The following is a 19899-nucleotide window of genomic DNA, read 5'->3' as shown; positions in this document are numbered from 1 at the left end:
ATTCCACGTCCGTGGAATCATCGGACTCGCGCCTTTTGTTGTCATAAAATCTCTGCCAGCACCTACGGGACTCGAAGTGAGTGCAGATGACATCGAGGAGCTTGTTGCTGACCATAATGAGGTCATCAACACAGAGAATTTGATTTGCCTTCAAGAGGACAAGCAGAAGCAGGCCATTCAACAGTTGATGTGCAGGCTTTTATTGAACAGTTCCATTCAGAAAAGGCTATAAGAATCATCAATATGATGAATGATAATGTGATGCCTCAGTTTCGTAAGACCCTACAAGTCAGAAAGCAACAGGTGTCAATTAAGAGCCATCAATGACCATCACAAATGTAAATAAAGTGACTTTATTATACAGTGCAGTGTATTTCTTTCATTGCAATACAATAGCACATTATTATACATAGGATAAGGTAGGTTGTGTGTAGTTTAAGGCTTATTTAGTTGAAAAGTAAATTTTATGGAAACCCGGGAACGGATTATTCCCATTTTAATTGTTTCCTATGGGATTTTTTTTTTTTTTGAGATACACACTTTTCGCCTTACACACTCTGCCTGGGAACCAATTAAGTTCGTAAGTTGAGGTCTCACTGTATATATACAGTAAAGTCTCGTTATATCGATATCGGATATATCGATAGTCCCGGTTATATCGATACTATTTTTATGCACGCACGGAGAAAATTACATGCAAACAGGGTCGGATATATCGATAGTCCCGGTTATATCGATATTTTTTCGGACTCCCTTGAATATCGATATAACAATACTTTACTGTATATCCCTTTTTTATGGGAAGGCAAAGTCTTGTTTGGAGATGTGTCAACTTCTGCTTCAATGACGCAGTTGTACTCAAGAGTAATATTGGTGGACTGCTTGATGGACATTGCACAACTACTTTATTACAAGCGAGTCCACAGCCAAGTTTTCTGGGCTTGGTCATGTGACATTTGCAATCCAAGCCTTTCGGCACTTATGTCATTTTTGGTTGACGACAAATGTCAGTTCAAGGCAAAATGGCAGCCTCTTCATCGCGCTAAAATCGAGCTGACTTTTCTGCTTCATTCATACTCCACAAACAAGACACATGAGAGTACCGTCTTTCGACAAGTGTAGCTAAACACCGTTGTATTTTTTTTTTCAGAGGGAACCAGAGCAGGGAAAGGCCTGAACGGAACAATGGGGAATGTACCACATTGCTCCTCGTCAATGTGGTACTGGCAAAGTACAGAACACGAAGGCTGAATCATTCCAATATGCGTGAGCCGAGGGACTGCGCGTTGGCCTGGATGCTGGTGGGGGACGGGGTTTTAAAATACCTAACTTGACTGTACGGAGTCTTTCATCAACCACAAGCTTCCTCTCTTTTCTTCAACCCCACCCCAACCTCTTTCTCTTTGCTTTCTTTGATGCTGCCCTTCTGCCTCATCCTCCTCTCAGACAACACTATACGACTGTTCCCCCCTCAACGACACTCCCGCTCTGTGATTACGCCCACTGCAAAAACTAAGTATCTGCTGGGTGTGAGAAAATCTACACGATGGGAGCCCATTGTGCAAAATTAGGGTGAGTGCTGCTCGTACAAATGAGAAAGAAAAGTAATTTCCATGGAAAAGGGCAACACTAAAACTATTGCCAGGCACCCCGAACAAGGATGAGGTCATAAATGTTACAGTGCTGATGAGTACTAAAATAACAAAAACAGCATTACTCAACGTTGGGTCTGGAGATCCCGTAAAGTCCAGCATAGATTTTCTTTTGCCATACAAGGATAAACGTTTTCTGTGAGCCAGTAGTGATAATTGTGTTTTTGTCAGTGTTATTGGTGCAGAAGAATTCAATCAGTATCAGGCTATTTTGCATGTGTTTGTTGTTATGTGCCCGCTGCATAAAGACTGCTTGTCAATCCAGACACAAAATATTGGATTGGATTTGCCTTTATTAGTCTCGCAGTGGAGAAATTTACATTTCACAGCAGCAAAGTGATGAAAGGAATGAAAGTAGAAAAACAAAACACATGAGCTGCTGGAAATATGTGCATAAAATCTTCATAACCTCCTTATTTATACGTCAGCTCTAATTTAATTAAACACACGTGCAATGCCCCAAATGCTTGAAAACATATCAGCAAGCCTCTGACAGGAGATAAAGCAGGCTCCATCTGTCCTTCGCCTGGTTACAGCAGAGCCAAAGCAACATTTCGCGATATGACTACAACGTAACAAAATGTAAGCTTCCCGACCAGGTCAAGACTATGATCCTCTGGTTCCACTCCAACATGAAATGATATATGCAGTAACACAGATGTGAATTAGATTGATGGATTTCCTCTGGTTCCCAATTATATTTCCCTAAAGTAATCCTTTTGTCAAACATTAACCTGATGAAGATACTCAGTGTCCACTGCACACACCTCTGAGAAGTGTATCCAACCATCCATGGTTTACTGTTCATCATGTTTTGGGTCACAAATGAGATAAAACCCAGCTAAATTTTGGTCGAGACATACATCCTATCAAACCAATTTCAGATGGGGATTTTTTTTATTGGATGAAGCTCTTGTCTTTGATTGGATTCAATTTGGTTGGTGGTTTGAAATGGACAGTTAAAATGCGTACCGTAAAAGATGAAAAACCTTTATTTGTCTCACAACGGAAATATTTGCAATGCAGATTGTGACAGCTCATATTGAAGGGCAAATTATATCATAGATGTTTACAAATTAGCATGCATCATTTCCTTTTTTGTCAGTTAAATTTGGATTCAGTTATAAGGGCAGTTCTGTAACAATGTTTTTTTTCAGGATTAACTGAAATGTACCTGAAACACAGGAATTTATGAATTTAAAAGGGAGTTGGAAACTAAATAAATGAATGAATAAATAATCCAAACGAATTAAATAAATACACGAATAAATACATGAATAAAAAAAAAAAAAAAAAAATAAGTTGTATGTTTAAGGAACCACCATACCCAAGGGGGCCGGGGGCAACTTGTCAATTATTGTCAATTGGCAACTTGTCCATTATTAGCCATAGATAACTGACAACCTTTCTGCTCACTTTAGCCTTGAAATACATCTTTTCGATTTTTTATTAATTCTACATTGCAAAAATGAATTAGTGACTTTTAAAGAAGTCATGCTATCAATGTAGCGGTACTAGCTAACGTTGCCTTGTTTACAATTGTAATGTAGGATCAGTATTGCTAGCCTTGCTATTGTGTTGAGGGTTGGTATACATTTTCTGTGACTAATTATCACCACTATCCGCATCACCACATGTTTTGTGGGGTTATTCAAACCTATGGTTTTGGCCTTTCTGTCTGGAGTGTGCATTTACTCCCGGATATTGCATGAGCTTTTTTTTTTTACATACTCGAGTTCACTGGCATGGTTCATAAACACACATTTCTTGGAGCTGTCATGTGATTATAGGGTAGGAATTTTTGGTCTTTATTCTCCCAAAATACCATGGCTTGGAATTTGTTTAATGGACTCAAACAACAAAGACAGTTAGTCATTTGGGGCGTGATTGACTGATGCGGTCTAGTATTGAGACTCGGCTGTAATGGAATGTGTTAAATTCCCCAACATGTTCAACAGGCGAGGAGCAGATGTAAGGCTAATTACATTCTCTAACTTGGCCGAGGGGAGATTTTTCTCAAATGGTCAGCAGGTCCCCCGAAACAAATTCATACTCTCCGCGGAGGGGAGCATTCCACTTTTTTTGCATGATGACTTAAATTCGCTTCATGAACATGAATGTCACCGGAACACTGGGTTTTCCATGATGTCTTGAAGTGTTTTTGGTCCAATGAGTCACATGAGCTCTTTTTTTATTCTGGCAAGAAGAACATACCAGCTGTGGTCAATTTGTACACAACAAGTAACGGGAAGCAAGGACTGTTCAGCATTACTCAAAAGATCTCAGATAATGTGGGTAAATTTTCCATTTATATAATTTTGAAACTGTATGGACGGATGAGAAATATATTGTACAATACAATACGTTCTCGTATCAATGTTTGCTTGCCTCAAGTTACAAAGTTGGGGAAATATTATTCAATCATGTGATCCTGCAAGCAGTACTGGTGTAACACTTCCCCTGTGATAATGCCAGAATGAAGTCGGCAGATGAACTAGATTTGAGATTAAATTCAATCTTGTTGATTACACATGCAATCTCATTAAGTCATTCACTTAAAGGTAGTTTCCCCTGTATTGCCAGGCATTTTAGAGCATTTTGACTGATCTTGAAAAACCTTCAAAATTTTGCTTTGTAACGGAATGCGCACTGAACCTACCAAAAGAAATATTTCACCTGAAAAGAAATGTTTGTCTCTATCTGTTACTAAAAAACATAAAAAGGGTGGATGAGTGGAAATAGTCCCTTCATTTTCTGATTTTCTGTGCTGTTGGAATATTGAATACTTGGGTCCATAAAGTCCGAAATCAGTTTAATGAATAAATGGCACATGTCACAAGAATCTCTGTTCCATCTATCAAGTCACATAACACACAAGTAGTATTCCAAACACTTGCAGGATGCAGTGGGCTGATTAATCGATGTGTTTAGTTTCCAGCGACATTCAACATCAATTCATCAAATGACCCAGACCATCAAACATCAGCCAAACTGCCAAACTTTCGCTACAACTCTTCCCTCTTTTTAAGACCGCAAGCAAAGTCAGCGGGTCCGCTTCCTGAAAACATTTCCACATGTTGTAAAGTAGACACTTCACAAGTTTTCTCCTAGCTGGCACTATAATTTTAGTGTAGACTTTCAACTTTGTGACAAGGTTGTGTGTGGGGGGGAGGGGCAATGTGATGCAACACATATACAGAGACGTCACCAGGTCAAATTCTGAAAAATTCTGTCCGAATTGACATCTGCTCATATAAACCTCAAACAACATGTGGCAAAGGCAGACAGAATTGAGCCGAGAGATCCAATGCGTGCGTGATGCATACCGTATGCTGACACAAGCCTGCTTTTTAATCACATTATTGCAACAGCGGATCAATGCGTGTTGTAGCGTTTGTCACACGCCAAGCTCGTCGTGGTCATCTGGTAGAAAGCTAAATGCTGTTTGGCTTCGCGCAGATTAAAAAAAAAGTGACTACATGTTTTCAACTGTCAATGATTTAAGTAAAGCCTCCAGTAAGAGTTGACGAGAAACTCAATTAAAACTTTATCACACTTTGCCAGCTGTGAGCGGAGGTCAGCGACGCTCGGGATGTTGAAACGAGATGATTAACACTTGTCATTTATTCGTTATTTCAATGCTCTCGTCAGAACGGACGAAAATGACAGGCGTGTGCTCTCCCTCAGAGGAATTCAACATTCGGTAACAAGACGGGTTGGAGGCGTGTTGATCTTCTTGGAAAGAGTACAATGATAAAGTCTGGCTTCATGAAGGCAGCTGCAACACGCAGGCTCTACCTCGACTGAGGTAGAGCAGAAGAGGCAATACTGTTCGCCTGTGTCAGTTGTCACGACACTGCGAGACGCAAGGTGCATTCACTTACAGTCACGGCATTTCAAAACTGAACAGAAAATGTTCCTTGATACATGAGTAAACATTAACTCATTCACCGCCATTTCCGAATGTATTCGAGAATTGAAAATATGACGCAGAGTGCCATTCCCGAGTTTGTTGGGATTTTGGTTTTTCTTGATGCCGATAGAGCGCTGGTCAGACCTCTGGCAATGTTTTTTCCCTTCCGCGAGGGGGCAGCATTTGCCTTTTCTACACTTGCACCTCATATTACTCCAGATCCATATAACTTAGGAATTAACTATTTTTCTGATAGTCCAAAAACTCAATTGTCTGAGTCCTGGAATTTGAGTGAAAATGACAAAAACCCTGTCACTGGAGTGGATACATTTTTTGCACATTGTCGCGCAGTGAATGAGTTAAAAGCTCCAACTGTAAATAATTTGTGCTTTCTATGATGTAATACAAGATAACATATACCAGAAAAACAATGGGAAAGAAATGACTTGGCTATTTTACTGAATTTTGATAAAAATAAAAATCATATAATTGGTCGTGCATGTGCGACATTGCAATGTCGTTTATTTATGATGCAAATGAAATGTACATTTGTCCACTGCGAGACTGATAAAGGTGAATCCAATTCACACCAAAACTGGACCAACCCTGTACAATGTGCGGGAGTTCCGCCTCACTTGTTTACTTCTGTGGTACCACACTCAGTGATGGCATAGAAGAATCTATGATTCAACAACATTGCACCACTTTTTTATTTTTTACTGACCCTTTTTTTAACATTTGCCCCGCCATCTTCAAGACCATCATCACTGTATTTAATTTATTGGGGGATGGCTCTATTCAGCAAACTGCCAATAGTTGTGCTTACAGGATAAAATTGAATGCTATTTTTTCATTAGTATAATGCTAAACTGTGTGCGTGCGTGCGTGCATACTAACTTCAGCAAGCCATAAGGGACAAAATCTGAAATCATACTTCACCGTGGAGGAGTGGGATGATCCTGTGGGCATATACGCCACTTTTCAACTCATGTCTGCTTTAAATAAGAAAGAAGGGTCATACGGCCTACAATAAATCGCAGATCTTATTATAAAGCTCGAGATTAAGATATATACGGACAGGAAAAAAACTAATAAATCTGTACAGACAGAAAATATTAAACTTTTTGCACAGACGTTTTGGTCCAACGTTATGCAGTGTGTTGAGTTCTGTTTGAAGCCTCAGCCACCACCGTTAGCCACGAGAAGCAAGTACTTCCAAGCCACCGGCTACGCACACCACACGCTAGTAAAATACACTGCCTTGGTGACCCGTTGTTAGTTTGGAAGGCTACCATATCAGCACTTGAGGGTATGCATGTGCGTAATTCCCTGATGCTAATGTTTACATTAAGTTCCCAGCAGCACTATATCACTGTTCCAGGTTACCATGGACAAAACAGGATGATCATGAAACAATCAACGGAGACGCTAGGTGCAAATGTGCCAAACAGTCAATGCCATGGATGCCCAGGAAGATTTGTTTTGTTGCCCCCCCCCACCCCCACCCCCCACCCTCGCATGCTGCCGATGTGAAAACAAAACTACATAAACTTTGATCACAAGTAACACTGGACTCATACCGCTTTATATATCAGTGTGGTTACTTCATGTAACATTTGGGACCTTTCTTAGCTATTTTTTAGCACATGTTTGACTCTTTTCTCATGTTTATTGACAATTACTTTGTGATAAGGGCAAAAATGTACAATAATCCAAAAAACAGTCAACCCGTTAATGAATTAAATGCCTGTGATGGGTGTGAAGGTCTCGCTTGATATCACCCACAATGAAAATAAAACCCACAAAAGGTCAAAAAATTGAATCGGATTTACGTGGGACAGGAGATATGAGACAGTCTCTTTTCGTCAATGGATGATGGACAGCTTTGTGTTTGCTTTCAACATTTAGCTTGTAGCAGATGAGCACATTCCAGCATGACGTCTCTGATCCACTGGTGAAAAAGACGGTTTGATCCTCTCCTCTTTCATCTAGAACGAGAGTGGCTGCCTTTACAGCAGCTCCTATATTTATTTTTCTACTTCTTTCTTTCCTTTCCTCTTCCTTTCAAAACTTTGCTAGTGTGAAATTTAAAATTTCTCCACTGCGAGAGTAATAAATGTTAAATGCCAATCCAAAGACAAAGCAAAACACACACACACACACACACACACACACACACATGCACATAATGTAATTCCAAATTTGCACACCTTCAGAAGCATTCAACTTGAAAGTTTCCATTGTACTTGGCGACATGTTCGAGATGCTTCATCTCAGGATGGAATAAGCAGTTTTCCTTGCTTTGGCAAACATCTGCGGTTTTGTGCGAACAGCTGACAACCTTAATGAAGTCTGTTGGCTTTTCCCGCGGCTCACTACAATTCTGGCGCTGAGAATGCCCCCCCCCCATTAGCATGAAAGTAGACGCTACAAGGGTTGGTTGGCAGAAAGCAAAACATGCGTGTTGGCAAACTCGTAAGGAAACATCTCCTTTTTTGGGTTAGCGTTCTGAAGTGTTCATCCTTAAGTGTTCATCCTTACAAAAGAAGCAAAATATGTCTGTTTTCACAGATGACCAAGCCAAACACTGACATACACCAAGATTTTATCAAGTGGTACGGTAAAATTAAGATCATCATGGGAAGGTTTTGCAATGGTAAACAGCAATTCGGCTTGTGTTTTCCAGCAGGCTGTATCGGTGAGATGGAGATCGGTGAGTCAGCTACACAAATACTGTGACAATGTAGCAGCGTGACACAGTGAAAACCTGGCAATCAACACAACTGAAAGAAAAAAAAAAAAACAAGTACAACATTGGAAGGCATCCAACGAGAGTTATTTATCAATATCTGGCAGTCTATTACAGAAAGACATACAATGTTTCAGAAACGGCACATTTCTAATTAGACTTCTCTGAATAAATGTAGGTCCTTTAGCCCAAATCCTTACAGAAAAGCTACTGCTGTCAAATGATAGTGAAAAACAAAGAGACAGAGATACGGTAAATGTTGAGGACTTGTATATTTGAAAATCCACAATCTGGACACACTTGGAAATGTAAGCAGCTAAGAGATTTGAGTGCCTAAAAAATAATTTACTTTTCAGTGAAATGGTTGATCGCTTATGCTTTCCATAAAATTATTCATTAAGTGATTAATCCCGTCCAGGCACAATTGGAGAATTGAATGCAATTGCTCAGTCAGGATCAAATAAGGACACACAATAAACGAGAAATGCCACAAAGTTTGTTCAATGACGGCATTTGACTTCGTAAATTTAAAATTATGCATGGGCACAACACTTAAAGGACAACCGACGTCTCCGGACAAGTTGTGTCCATAATTTGTAAAATGTCTTCAAATGACTTCTACTGAGCGTATTTTACAAAGACTCCACCGCATATAGCTATATTTTACGATTTACGTTGAATATTCCGAAAGTCTTGTTTTTGAGTTGGTGACGAGTCGTCACGTCACTGAAGGAACGACCCTGACCGTAAAAATGACACATTGTAGCAGTCCTTCCATCACGTCAATGCATTTTGCTGTACTTTGGTCTGAAAACGTCGTGTAGGACCACAAAGAGGCAGAGGAGGGCAACAAAGCTCCATATAAGGAATTAATCAGCCTGTGGAAACAGGCTGATTAATTCCTTACACAGCTTTGTCGCCATGTTCTGCCTTTTTTGGGTGCGACATTTCCCACCCCTGATGCCTCAAAATGACACGGAATAAATTCTTTAATCGATTTTAAACATGTATGCTTTCTTCTTTATTTGAATCATATTCATAACTGGATGAGTAACAAGAAAGAATATTCTCCGAATCTGAAGCCATTGTTTTGATTCTCGAGCAAGGCAAGACGTCTTGCCGTGACACCACGAACATGGGGGCGGGACCTTCTGAAACTGGCCACTTCCGGTTTCAAATTGAAGTACTTTTTAGACACTTTAAGTCATTTTTATTTATGTTATTTATTTATGTGTGTTTTAGGTATTTTAGATGCTATAAAAGGTTTTTCTGATGTCAGTTAGGAAACAAAAAAGTGAAGTCGGTTGTCCTTTAAATGATCTCATTAAAAAAAAATGTTGAAAAGTGTAACTTGCCAGTTGCACTTTTTGGTTATCAACAAAAAGGGCTCTGTTTATTCAAATGTCCACACCTTTTTAAAATATCGTATTTTCTGCATTATAAGGCGCACCTGAAAGAAAATATATTTTCAAAAGCTGACCATGCACCTCATAATCCGGTGCGCCTTATGTATGGAAATTGTTTTAAAATATGTCAATCATTGAAGGTGTCTCCTATAATGCATTGCACCTTATGTATGGAAAAGGTTTTGTTTTTAAATACAGTGGAGCCTTGGCTTACGAACTTAATTTGTTCCCAGACAGAGTGTATAAGGCGAAAAGTGTGTATCCCAAAAATCTATTTCCCATAGGAAACCATTAAAATGAGAATAATCCGTTCCCAGGTCTCCTTAAAATATAATTTTCACCTAAATAAGCATTAAAACTACACACAATATACATTATTCTATGTATAATAAATGTGCTATTGTATTGTAATGAAGGAAAGACACTGCAATGTTTAATAAAGGCACTTTATTTACATTTATGATGGTCGTTGATGGCTCCTAATTGACACCTGTTGCTTTCTGACTTGTAAGGTCTTATGAAACTGAGGCATCACATTATCATTCATCATGTTGATGATTCTCATAGCCAGCCGTGGTAGGGCGGCGCTCCATGTGTATCCCGAAAAGTAGTGCGTATGCCAAGGTTCAATTTTCATAAATTTAACGTTCGCAAACCGAAAATTTCGTAAGGCAAGGTGTTCGTAAACCGAGGCCCTACTGGATGTCATTCATTGAAGGTATGCCTTATGTTCCAGAAAATACGGTATTCTGTTAGCCTTCCATTAAAACAGGTGCGGCCCATCATCCACATTCCAAATCAACTTGAACAAGGCATTGCTGCCGCTGTGAACCCCTTAACAAGCATGAAACATGTATACACACACGGTTATCTACCTAATGGGATAGTAAAGGGGCTAATGTGGTTGACTGGAGCAATGCAAACACACAGAGGCTGATATGACCAGACGAGAAGCAGGTGGAATACACACGGGATGTTCTCACACACACAAATGCACTTGCCGTGTCGACAGCTACCCTTGCAGACTACCCCCCCCCCCCCCCCCCCCACACACACACACACACACACACACACACACATACAGATGCGGATTTCTGAAGGATGTTTACTATCCATTTACAGCATGTGCTAGTCTAACCACAGGGGGGTTAGGTGAATATAAGTATTAGTATAAGTATAAGTATTACACACCTCTGTTCAAATGGCAGGTGTGTGTCTGTGCGTGAAAAAAAATGCGAGGGGCAGGATTCAAACTGCCACATGACACACCAAAGAGGAAGGTGTCATCCAGTGAGATGACATACACCTAACGTATTCTGGGACACAGAACAGCATGTGTTTTGCATCATTTTACGGATAAAGGTGACCATCTAAGTCACCCAGTAGTAGTCAGCAGGTTACTGGTTTAAGAACGAAACCTCTAATTGCCCCTAATGAGGAGATTAGCATAACGCATGACAACCTCCATCTGTTCGGTTGCGTGAGGATGGATGAAAAAGAGAGAAGGTGGAGCTGGCATGATTAGAGGTCACAATCTTTCGTCTTTTGTTCGGATATATATATATATATTTTTTTTGTTTAACTTGATGGTTGGAGCCTATCCTATTTGATTTGAGGCAAAAGGTGAACTACAACCAGGACTGGTCACCAGTCCGTCACAAGCCCGATATCAGGGTGCAACATTAAGAATGACCCTGGGCCACCCATGTAACTAAGTACAGGCCACCCAAATTGCACCGATGCTGGCTCAATCGGGCCACAAGTACAAATTTCACAATTTAATATGACAAAACGCATTCTTGATTTTTTTTGTGCCTTGTATTCAATATCTAGAGTTGTATCCATTTTAATTGATGAACTTTACTCTTTTTACCCTTGGTGTGGGGTTTTAGTGATCCGCATTCACTGGTGAGTAGCGTAGCACAAATTACTCAAGCATATTTTGGCCATCGAGTCTCCACACTCACTTTTTTACCCACAGGTAAGTCTAAATAAATAATTATACATTGTTTTTCAATGCTGTTTGAAAACACTATATTTGCAGTACAAAGGGAGCTGATAGTTTCCCTGATTATTTATTTATTATAATAACACCTGCCTTAACAGCCCATTGGCGCTATTTAGTTTAATATGTTTGAGCCATTCATGCTACACAGATTCATCCTCTGTTGGGCTGACAGACAATATCAGTCACAAGTTTGGAAAGACGTTCATACTGAAATGCTTTCAAATAAATTAGAGGTAAAAAAATCAAGCTATCAATTGTTGATATTGCACAGCTGTGAGCGTAAAGTCCTTTCAGGTAAAACGGCATCAACCACATCAGAAAGCTGACTGAGAAAATGACATGGTGTGTAGAGCTCTCATCTACTTAGAAGAATCTGAATCATAAGACGTTCTGATTTACAATTTTTGTTTGTTTCTTCATATTCATAATGACAATGACTTAAGTATTATTACAAAAATTGGGGAATGTCTGACTCAGAAGGTGTTTCCAAACTTTTAGCTGGTACTTTATATGGAAATAAATTGTATTAAGTACTGTTTTGAATTAAATTCTCTCTATGCAAGAGAACAGAGAATGATTTTTTTGTTGTGGCTGCCTTCATCACACATACTTCGGTGCCTTTTCGTTTTTGGCTGCTGAGGCGCTATGCTTTGCAATTTCATCCACCTGGAAGTAGGCCTACATATATAACTGCGAATTTAATGTATTTTTTTAAGCAAGGACCAGTTCTGGACATAATATATGGCTCATGGAGGTCCAACATACAAAAAGATGTGATGTCGGACACTGCATATTATGCATGAGAACAAACTGCACATTCTGATCCACAGTTAATGAACGTTCCTGTAAGGAATTCAGACCAAGTCAACTATTACGCACACCATTAGTGGAATCACAGAGATGGCGCCTGAGTAGGCAGCCGTCAGCAAGTGCTCTCATGAGCCTTGCTTTTTTGTTGTTGTGTCTTGTTATTGTGTTTTCTTTTGTCACTTTATGTTGTTGTATGTCGTGTGGAACGGATATGGATTGTTTTTAAGCATTTTTGGCCACGACAATCATCAAGGAGGAGACTGTGCTGAGCGGTTGCGCCTTTCGGCAGCATGAATATGCCAGTACTGTTTTTGAATGGGAGGAATGTCGGAGCCATTTGACTGTCATCGCTGGACAGCTCTGGGGCCATTGTGCTTTTTTGCGCCTGTAATGGGCAGCATCTTCACAGCCCCGCTTTGTTCAGCGGAAAGGTCAGTGCTGTTGGACAGTCTGCGGTTGGATGGATGCATCGGTATGTATAACACATACATTTGTAAAAGTTCTACTTCTTACAACAAACATGAATCCAAAAGCAATTTGCCAATAAACTGCAAGTCTGCTCGAAAAAAAAAACAAAGAAAATCATACATTTTGCCTGCCAGACTGAGTTTGGGAAACGATGTTGAGTTTTTAAAAAAAAAAGCTGATCTGTGTTCGATTTTTATTAGATGAGGATACAAGACGAAAACCCAGTCGTCGTTTGGCGAGTATAAGACAAAAGTCTGTAAAAAGGTCTTGGCGGTGCACAATGGCTGTAGACATCTTCAGACCACTAAGATTTTGACTACAATAACGCTCGTCTTTCAGACACGTTCACGTCCCACTTCATTGCTATGGATCACTTCCTGTTCTCCGTTTAGGTGCTGACGTTCTTCATTCCACATGCGAAACCCCCGCCGGCCTGCCCTGTGAACCAGGCCGGCAGCCTCCCACCAAGACACCCGCCCGGGAAGGCACGCCGCCCTGACTCTCCTCCCCCCATGCCACGGGGCAACAACCGGCGGGAGGTTGGTGCAAGTTCACTGGCTAGTCCCGCAACAATGGCAGATCTTTGAATTACAACTTCAAGCCAATCTATCATTACTAACGGGGCCTTCGATTATTTTACACATAACCGGCGCGGCCATAATCGAGAGCATCTAGCGGGAAGAGGAGTCCCCCGGAACGGTTCTCTATCGCCACTTTGTCCCACCGAAGAAAATGGGTTGTGATAATCAAAAGGAGACAGTCTCACCTTTCGTCCCAACGCCGTCCCCGAGTAGAAGTAGTAGGCGATCCCCAGCACCCACAGCACTGCAAAACACAACAATATCCTCGATTTCCTACGCATGTTTGTCTTCTCGTCTCGCCTGCCTGCCGAGGGTTCGGTGGCTCGCTGGGTCTGTTAGTGGTAATGGCAGTCGTAGTGGCGGAGGCGGCGGCGACTCGTCCCGGTCTGTCGTATTCGCGCAGGGCGCTTCGCCGCTCAGTTCAGGTCCTCCTGGGGGAGCAGGAAGCAGCTAGCCAAAATTCAGCAACGGGGGTGAGAGGGCAAAGGCTAACCCGCAGTAATCCAATCAAACGTCGGATAACCTCGTCGTGGAGGAGGGTTCGGTGTTGCAAGCTTGTCGTGGGGCGGATCTTGATAAAGTCGAATGGGGAAAAACACGGGCGAGTGCTGGAGGAAATTATTGTCGTGAGCGTTTTTAGTTGCAGCAGCGAGCGAGGGTCTGTGCGCGTGTGCTCCAGGCTGTCTGGTGTTGTACTCTATAAATACACTTGGGGCGCTCGAGACACGTTGGCAAGAATGAAACCAAAACATTTCTTAATATATTCAATGCGCCCCTACTCGCTGTCCCACATAAATCCGCTTCAATTCCAAGCTGCGACAGTTCAACATACGCATCGGCCGCTGCTTTCTTCTTATCGCGGGCTCCTCAAGCCATGCATTCATCCAACAGACTGTCCAACAGCACTGACCTTTCCGCTGAACAAAGCAGGGCTGTGAAGATGCTGCCCATTACAGGCGCAAAAAAAGCACAATGGCCCCAGAGCTGTCAAGCGATCAGTCAAATGGCTCCGACATTCCTCCCATTCAAAAACAGTACTGGCATATTCATGCTGCCTAAAGGCGCAACCGCTCAGCAGTCTCCTCCTTGATGATTGTCGTGGCCAAAAATGCTGAAAAACAATCTGTATCCGTTCCACGTGACGCACAACAACATAAAGTGACAAAAGAGCACTTGCTGATGGCTGCCTACTCAGGCGCCATCCTGGAAATCTTGGATGTAGAATTTCAATTTTAATCTGGGTCTAACTTTTAATTTTTGGATTTACATATTAAACAACCATCAAAGTTGATTCTGGAAAATGTGCAAACTAATCTGGGTCGTTTTAGTTGAGTTTATCAGTACAGCATTTCTTCACATTGACCCACTCTCATCGCACAATTTTCAGTTGGATTTATGTCTGGGCTTTGAGTAGGTAATTTCAACATTCAAGTTCTTCTGATGGCCATTCCTTTGTTGAAATGTGAACTTTCTCTTTAGCTTTCGAGCAAATGAGAAGGTTTTGACCAAAATCAAACTATTTTCAAGTGCTCATCAGCCTCGCCATCTTGACTAAAGTCCCAGGTCAAGTTGAAGAAAAACAAGCTGAAAGTACAACGTTGCCACCACGCTTCTTGTCGTTGTTCGGAGATGTCGCAGATAAGCAGCCCTGCAAGTGAATCACTTTGTTTACATTTCCAAAATACCAACAGCAGAAGGGCCAAATTCCTACAAATTCAACCCCATAAAGTCCTGCACGTTTGAGCTATTTCCTTCCCCCAAGACATCAGATTCAAATCATCAAGATCGAAAAAAGGCTTCCACCAAACTTGTCAATGAGCTGATCATTTGAATCGTGTGTGTTAGAGAATGTAAACATTTAAAACATGAAGGATAGGGGCCCCCGACGACCGGCATTTGTGACGGCCGGTTTCTTCTCATCACAAACGCACAAAATAATCTCATTTACGCAAATCAATGTTCAATTGTTCATTTTAGTCTTAGAAAATCTCTATGAAATCCTTGACAAATTAAGCATTCATGCAGAATAAATATGAGCTATTCACAGAAATGCTGCATCTGCGACAGTTTTATTTTCACAACTGTGCAGGCAATCCTAAAAATTGATGAGCTTGGCAGCATGGAAGTCTGCACCAACAGTTCCTGTGCTACTACAGCACAAAATACCTTTGCTTCAGCTTTAATCAATGCATCCTTAAATGAGTTGTTCGGTGGGGGGAAAAAATGAGAGCAATATGGTCCTGACACAATCCATCAGGGTGACTGAGACTGTAGTTATCCCATTGATTTATTTCCACAGTGCTACCACTCCATTAGCAAATGAAGTCATTTTTTTGCCCATGCTTGAAATAGCACAGTTAAAATAATTGTTCAAGTACTCATGTAATTGAAAAGTATTTAAAAAATGACTATTTACAGTAAAATTTACTACAGTGGAAAATGCATCTTAGATAAATGGACAATGATAATGGTTCTCTGTCTTGATAGTTTCAATATGTAAAAAAAGGGAAACACAAAACACAACCGTATTATTGTAGGCAATTGCCCATCAGACATTATGTTGAATGGTTGTGTGATAATTCATTTGAAGGAAATCGCAAATTTGAGGATGACCCGGACTTAAATTGAAGTTTCTTGTGTCTTTTTAAACAGTGTATTTTTCTTCTCCTTGTCTTTGGGGTATGTGGTAGTGGGTGTAACTACTGTAGAGCTCCTTAAACACTTCACGGACTCCGGTTTGCAAACTCGCTGTCAGGAACTTGATGTTATGTTCCGAACACAAGTCCAGTATGTGGTAGATTCCCTCTGTCAGACGCTGCTTAATTTCTGGCCGCAGAGTCACCTGAAGAGACAAACACAAAACGTGTGCTTGAAGAAAAAGCAAAACAAGGGGTTCAAATGAGGTGAGTGTCCTCCAAATAAATCAACATCAACCTTCAAAATCTATCTTTAAAAATAATTTTGACACTCCTTTGGCTCATAGCATTGAGAATAGTCTTTGTTGTCACGGGAACCCCAGATTGTCTACATTAGTACAGTGAGACCAATTCACAAACTTTTTGTCTTACAAACATCAAGTTTATGAAAATTAAACCTTATAATAAGCACTATTTTCATAATACACACCGACCACGGCTGGCGGAGTGATCTTCGGCGGAAGCACACGACCAAACAACACCAGAGGTTAAGTTACCAACAGTCCTTATGGAAGGTGACTCTCCTTCCATAAGCCAAAAAACACGAGTAAGAGGGTACAGCAAGTCCCGAAGAATGAATGACTCTCTGTGTCTTTGTGTTGTCATATTATTTGTTTTTTTGTTTGTTTTGTTTTTCCCAAGATGGCGGCGCGTGAACACGCAACGGCTCCCCTCTCCCGGCAAATTTGCGTTTTTATGTTTATGTTTGTTAAAGTCATTATAAGTGCCTTGCATGCTGGGTCCGAGGGGATAGTAATTTCATCTGTGCGGTATGTCATGCATATTAGCATATTTGACAATAAAGCTGACTTTGACTTTTGACTTTGATTGCAGTCACTCTGAAGATGAAGCTATGGAGAAGAAGCTGAGCCATAAGGCAAATCTATCAATTTACCGGTAAATCTACATTCCAACCCTCACCTATGGTCATGAGCTCCGGGTCGTGACCGAAATATACAGATCCCGGGTACAAGTGGCCGAAATGAGTTTCCACAAGGTGTGTCTGTCTGCGCTCGCCCTTAACTCATTTACTGCCATTCACAAATTTGTTCGGGAATGGAAAATATGACGTAGAGCGCCATTCCCGAATTTATTCGGGTTGTTTTTTCATGCTTGGGTGCCGATAAAGTGCTGGCCATGGAATCTGGCAATGTTTTTTTGTCATGATCTGGTTGGCGACTAACGGGTGGCGCTGTCGGCCCCACCTGCACCTGCAGGTCGTCGCGATCAGTGGCAGACTGCCACGTTCTGATTGGTGACCAACGGGTAGCGCTGTCGGCCCTGCCTGCAGCCGCGCAGGTGTTGGTCGTTCCAATCAGTGGCAGTCAAAAGGACTCCCGGCACGACCATTCGGTGTCGGGTCATTGCATTGTGCAGTGCATTGTATGGTGTGTATGTGTTTGCTGCACCCTGTCAGGTTTGTTTCATCTTGGCAGATTTTTACTCGTGTTTTTTTTATATGTTGTATTTTTCCATTCAGATGAGTTTGATGTTTTAGATTTTGTTCCTGCTGACTTCATTTCAATACAGTTTCTCAAATACAACCTGCTGCTCCCTCCTGCCTGCTTTTTGGGGATCCACAACCGCCATCACCACCTTGCAAACCGTGACATTTTTCTTTGACACAAGGGGCAGCATTTCCATTTTTTCCATGTTAGTGCTTTGTTCCAGCTTCAGCTTTTGTTAAAGCGCTATATAAACCAATATGTATGTATTGCATTATATTTTGGACAGCCACCCTCATTTCAAGCTCATATAACTCCACACTCATATAATTTAGGAATTAATAACCATGTAAGTTCCAAATAAAGGTTTTTTTTTCTTATGAGAGAGTCCTGGAATTCAAGTGACAATGATAAAAACGCTGGCACGGGAGTAGACACATTTGTGCACGTTGAATGAGTTAAAGATAAGGTGAGAAGGGAGGGTTCTCAGAGTCAAGTTGCTCCTCCTCGATGTCAAGAGGAGCCAGAAAGGAGACAGAAGCAAGTTTATCCAAAAGCTTGGGCCGCTGTAAATGTGCTGATAAAATATAAATGGTGGAGTTGATTAATGTAATAGATGAAAAAAAATGTCAATCAAGTTCCAAATCTTTCTAATGTTCCACAATTGAAAGGGCTTGTCAGCGCTCCAACCATGCATGAATTCAAAATAATTTCAGACAGAGCCCAGCATCACACACACTCTCATAATCACTATAGGGTGCTGTGTCTCTTGTTTTTTGACGACGACTCCAATTTGCAAATTGGTATGAAGACCTGTTTTTAAATCCAAATCATAAAATAATGGTGTCCTTGGAAATACATGATTCACAGAAATCATACCAGACTGCTTCTTGGAAAGTTTAATATATGTCTCAGAATCAGGACAGAGACAAGGCTAAATTACATTCGACTTGCCTGAAGTTCTTGATTTTTAACTCATTCACCAATTTATTTGGGAATTGAAAATATGACGTAGAGCGCCATTCTCGAAAGACTTCGGGTTTTGTTTTTTTCTGGCTTGGTTGCCGATAAAGCGCTGGTCAGACCTCTGGCCATGTTATGTTTTTTCCCTTCTACAAGGGGGCAGTGTTTCCCTTTTTCTCCATGTTAGCGCTGTGTTCCAGTTTCAGCTGTTGTTAAAGCTCTATATAAACCAATATGTATGTATATCATAGTATTTCCATCCTGTGTTCTTCCATCACCGTTTGGTTCGGGGCCGCCACAAAAATGGACAAAATCCGACTTCAACGGACAGTTAGGACGGCGGAAAAAAATCATTGGCACCGCCCTACCCACTCTCGAGGACTTGCACACTGCAAGAATCCAAACTAGGGCGCGGAAAATCCTACTGGACCCTCCGCACCCTGCCCACCACCTTTTCCAGCTACTCCCCTCAGGCAGGCGCTACCGATCCATGCGCACCAAATCCAGCAGACATTTAAACAGCTTCTTCCCCCAAGCCATTAACTCTTTGAAGTCTTTCAACAGTAGCCAAAATGGATCTGTATAGTGCCACTTAGCATTTTTTTTTGACAACGATACTAGTGCAGTGTTCTACCGGAAACAAATTCCTTGTGTGTTCTACATACTTGGCAATAAAGATGATTCTGATTCTGATTTTGGACAGTCACCCCCATTTCAAGGTCATATAACGCCAGATCCATAAAATTTAGGAAATTACTCTTTTTTTTCCGATGAAAGAAGAAAGTCTAAGCTTTCTTACGCTGCATTAATTTTTATGTAGCCCTAAAACTCAATATTCTGTGGGTCCTGGAATTCGAGTGACATTGACAAAAACCGTGGCGCTCACGCGGGCACATTTATGCACACGTCTAGCATTGAATGAGTTAAAAAGTCACACAGGGTTTGATGATTTAAATAACCCCCTCCTCTTGCCTTTTCCATCAGCGTGTCCATTCATTTGGACCCCCCCCCCCCATCTCCTCTTCGAAATGTGTTCATTCTATTGCGAAATGCTGAGTCAAGTAGGCGTCGCATTAAATGGAGTCTGGTAACGGAGGGGAGCCATGTTCACAAGCCAGACGTGAGTCACCAAGCATTGAACCAACATCTAGCCAAAAGTTTAATTCCACAACATGGGGCTCAAGTAATCATGAGCCCATTTGAACAGA

The 19899-nt window shown here is 41.2% G+C and overlaps 2 protein-coding genes and 1 long non-coding RNA gene across 3 annotated transcripts in view; 1 reads left to right on the top strand and 2 right to left on the bottom strand.

Moving 5' to 3' along the window:
* The window catches only part of galnt2 (UDP-N-acetyl-alpha-D-galactosamine:polypeptide N-acetylgalactosaminyltransferase 2), a 49936-nt gene extending 35621 nt beyond the window's left edge, over window positions 1-14315 (bottom strand). The window contains exon 1 of the mRNA XM_088992751.1: window positions 13773-14315. Within this exon, the coding sequence (XP_088848877.1) occupies window positions 13773-13868 (96 nt within the window). The 5' untranslated portion in view covers window positions 13869-14315. The remainder of the gene's footprint in view (window positions 1-13772) is intronic.
* Window positions 12771-17493, top strand: LOC148900788 (uncharacterized). The gene is made up of 3 exons (XR_016114504.1): window positions 12771-13010; window positions 13399-13545; window positions 17118-17493. It is a non-coding gene; the product is annotated as an uncharacterized LOC148900788 (long non-coding RNA).
* urb2 (URB2 ribosome biogenesis homolog) overlaps window positions 15857-19899 on the bottom strand; it is an 18219-nt gene continuing 14176 nt past the window's right edge. Inside the window, exon 12 of the mRNA XM_088992748.1 lies at window positions 15857-16429. Coding sequence (XP_088848874.1) covers window positions 16232-16429 — 198 coding nt within the window. The 3' untranslated portion in view covers window positions 15857-16231. The remainder of the gene's footprint in view (window positions 16430-19899) is intronic.

This window comes from Hippocampus bargibanti, linkage group LG03, assembly GCF_051943395.1.
Source record: "Hippocampus bargibanti isolate YZ-2025 linkage group LG03, ASM5194339v1, whole genome shotgun sequence".
Classification (NCBI taxonomy): domain Eukaryota; kingdom Metazoa; phylum Chordata; class Actinopteri; order Syngnathiformes; family Syngnathidae; genus Hippocampus; species Hippocampus bargibanti.
The sequence above is the reverse complement of the archived record's forward strand: the minus strand, read 5'-3'. Positions and strand labels throughout refer to the sequence as shown.